Source organism: Priapulus caudatus, unplaced genomic scaffold (genome assembly GCF_000485595.1).
Source record: "Priapulus caudatus unplaced genomic scaffold, Priapulus_caudatus-5.0.1 Scaffold2672, whole genome shotgun sequence".
Classification (NCBI taxonomy): Eukaryota; Metazoa; Priapulida; class Priapulimorpha; order Priapulimorphida; family Priapulidae; genus Priapulus; species Priapulus caudatus.
The window spans coordinates 15,369-17,507 of NW_014579733.1; the positions used below are offsets into that span (position 1 = coordinate 15,369).

Below are 2,139 nucleotides of genomic sequence, written 5' to 3' on the forward strand. Positions count from 1 at the left end.
ACCATGCTCTCCTTACATATAGCCCAACACAGATCCACCGACTAGGATCACGCACTCCCTGCTCTAACGCTAACGGGCGGGAAAACGAGAAATTACGACAGACGAACAAAACTGGAGTCACTACGCATGCGCGGCTGACGCCCCACCGAGACTCCGAAGGTACACACGAGAGGGCGCGCTGACCTATCTGTGCATGAGTGCACGTACGCGGGCTCCGCGGGGGCGGGTAAATGGCGATAATTAATTACGATAATTAATGGCCTAATGGGCGGTTACGCCGGGCTGGGCGTGCATCGTGATGTCGGTAAGAATACGTGTGTAGAAGCTGTGAGATGTGGACGATCACACGCACGGACGCACGCACGTTAGCACGAACACACACGCACGGACGCACGCACGTTAGCACGGATACACACGTATACGGACGCACGCTCGTTAGCAGGGACACGCACACACACACGCACGCACGTTAGCACGGACACACACGCACGGACGCACGCACGCACACACACACACACACACACACACACACACACACTGTAAGATATCCATATGCTACGAAGATCATCGCCATTGATGCGTTTCCCATTTGCTATGTATTTTATCCTTCTCATATAAATGCAATATAATGCAATATAATGCAATTTCTATGAAATTATTGGTTATTACACTCCACGTTGCCATTAACACGGTTTCTATTTGTTACAGCCCAGACCGCCATTAAGGGATTTCTTATTGGTACAATCCACACCGCCATTAACGGATTTCTTATTGGTTACAATCCACACCGCTAATAACCTATTTCTTATTAGTTAGAGCTCAGACCGCCATTACCAGATTTCTTATTGGTTACAGTCCAGACCGACATTAACAAATTTCTCATTGGTTACAGGTCACGCTGGCACTAACGCCGTTCCGCCATGATGAATGACCTTGAAGGAGCTAACGGCCTTGACCTGCTGGGTCGAACTCTGCAGCAGCTACAGGAGGAGGAAGATCCCGGGGGAGGAGGAGGAGGAGACGAAGGAGGAGGAGACGGCTACGACGCCAGTCTGTTGAAGCTCAGCAAGCTGTTTGCTATGGGCAACAGCAGCAGTGACGGCAGCGGCGGCAGCAGCGGCGAAATTCCTTACGACCGCATCATGCGCCTACTTAACAACTCCGACGACCTGCACGCCGACTTCGACATGGACACGCTGATGCTGCCACACCGCGGCGTCACCGAGAACGTTCTGCTCGTCGTCGCCTACTCGTTCATCGTCGTCGTCTCGCTGTTCGGCAACAGTCTCGTCTGCCACATCGTCTGGCAGCAAGGTCAACGCAGCGTCACCTACGTGTTTATCGCCAACCTCGCAGTGAGCGACTTGATCATCACCGTCTTTAACGTTCCGATCAACATCGCGAGGAACCTGATGGACGAGTGGGTGTTCGGCGCCGCAATGTGCCACCTCGTCAACTTCACGTTAGTCGCCAGCGTCTACGCGTCGACGCTGACGATGACGGCGATCTGCATCGATCGCTATCGCGTCATTCTCAATCCGTTCAAGCAGCGCATCTCGCGCGCCGGAGCGCTGGCTGTCGTCGGCGTCGTCTGGCTGCTGGCGGCGGCGTTCGCGACGCCGTACGCCGTGCTGTACCGTTTGCACGCGACGATGTCGTATCGCGCGACGACGCGATGCAAGATGGTGACGACGGGAACGCTGCGCGACGCGCTCACCGTCGTGACGTTCGCGACGCAGTACGCGCTGCCGCTGTGCGTCATCGGCGTCGCCTACATGCGCATCGTGCACTTTCTCTGGTCGCAGACGACGCCACCTGGCGACCCGACGCTCGAGCAGCAGAACAGTCAGACGCGAAATCGCCGACGCACGATCAAGATGCTGATCATCGTCGTCGTCGTCTTCGCGCTCTGCTGGCTCCCGCTGAACGTCTACCACGTGGTATACGCCGTGCATCCGCGCCCGCAGACGCTCTTCACGCCGACGAGTCGCGTGTATTTCCTCTTCCACTGGTTCGCGATTAGCTCCGTGTGCTACAACCCATTTATATACTGCTATCTCAATGAAAAATTCCGGGCTCAGGCCCGGAGGCTGTTTCGTAGCTGTTTTCGGATGTCAGGAAAGGTCCACCCAGGAGTTT

General features: G+C 55.4%; 1 protein-coding gene across 1 annotated transcript in view; it reads left to right on the plus strand.

Moving 5' to 3' along the window:
• The first annotated feature begins 1,133 nt into the window (after window positions 1-1,133).
• Window positions 1,134-2,139, plus strand: part of LOC106818939 (probable G-protein coupled receptor 83) — a 1,326-nt gene continuing 320 nt past the window's right edge. Inside the window, exon 1 of the mRNA XM_014823605.1 lies at window positions 1,134-2,139. This exon is cut by the window's right edge and continues 320 nt beyond it. Coding sequence (XP_014679091.1) covers window positions 1,143-2,139 — 997 coding nt within the window. The 5' untranslated portion in view covers window positions 1,134-1,142.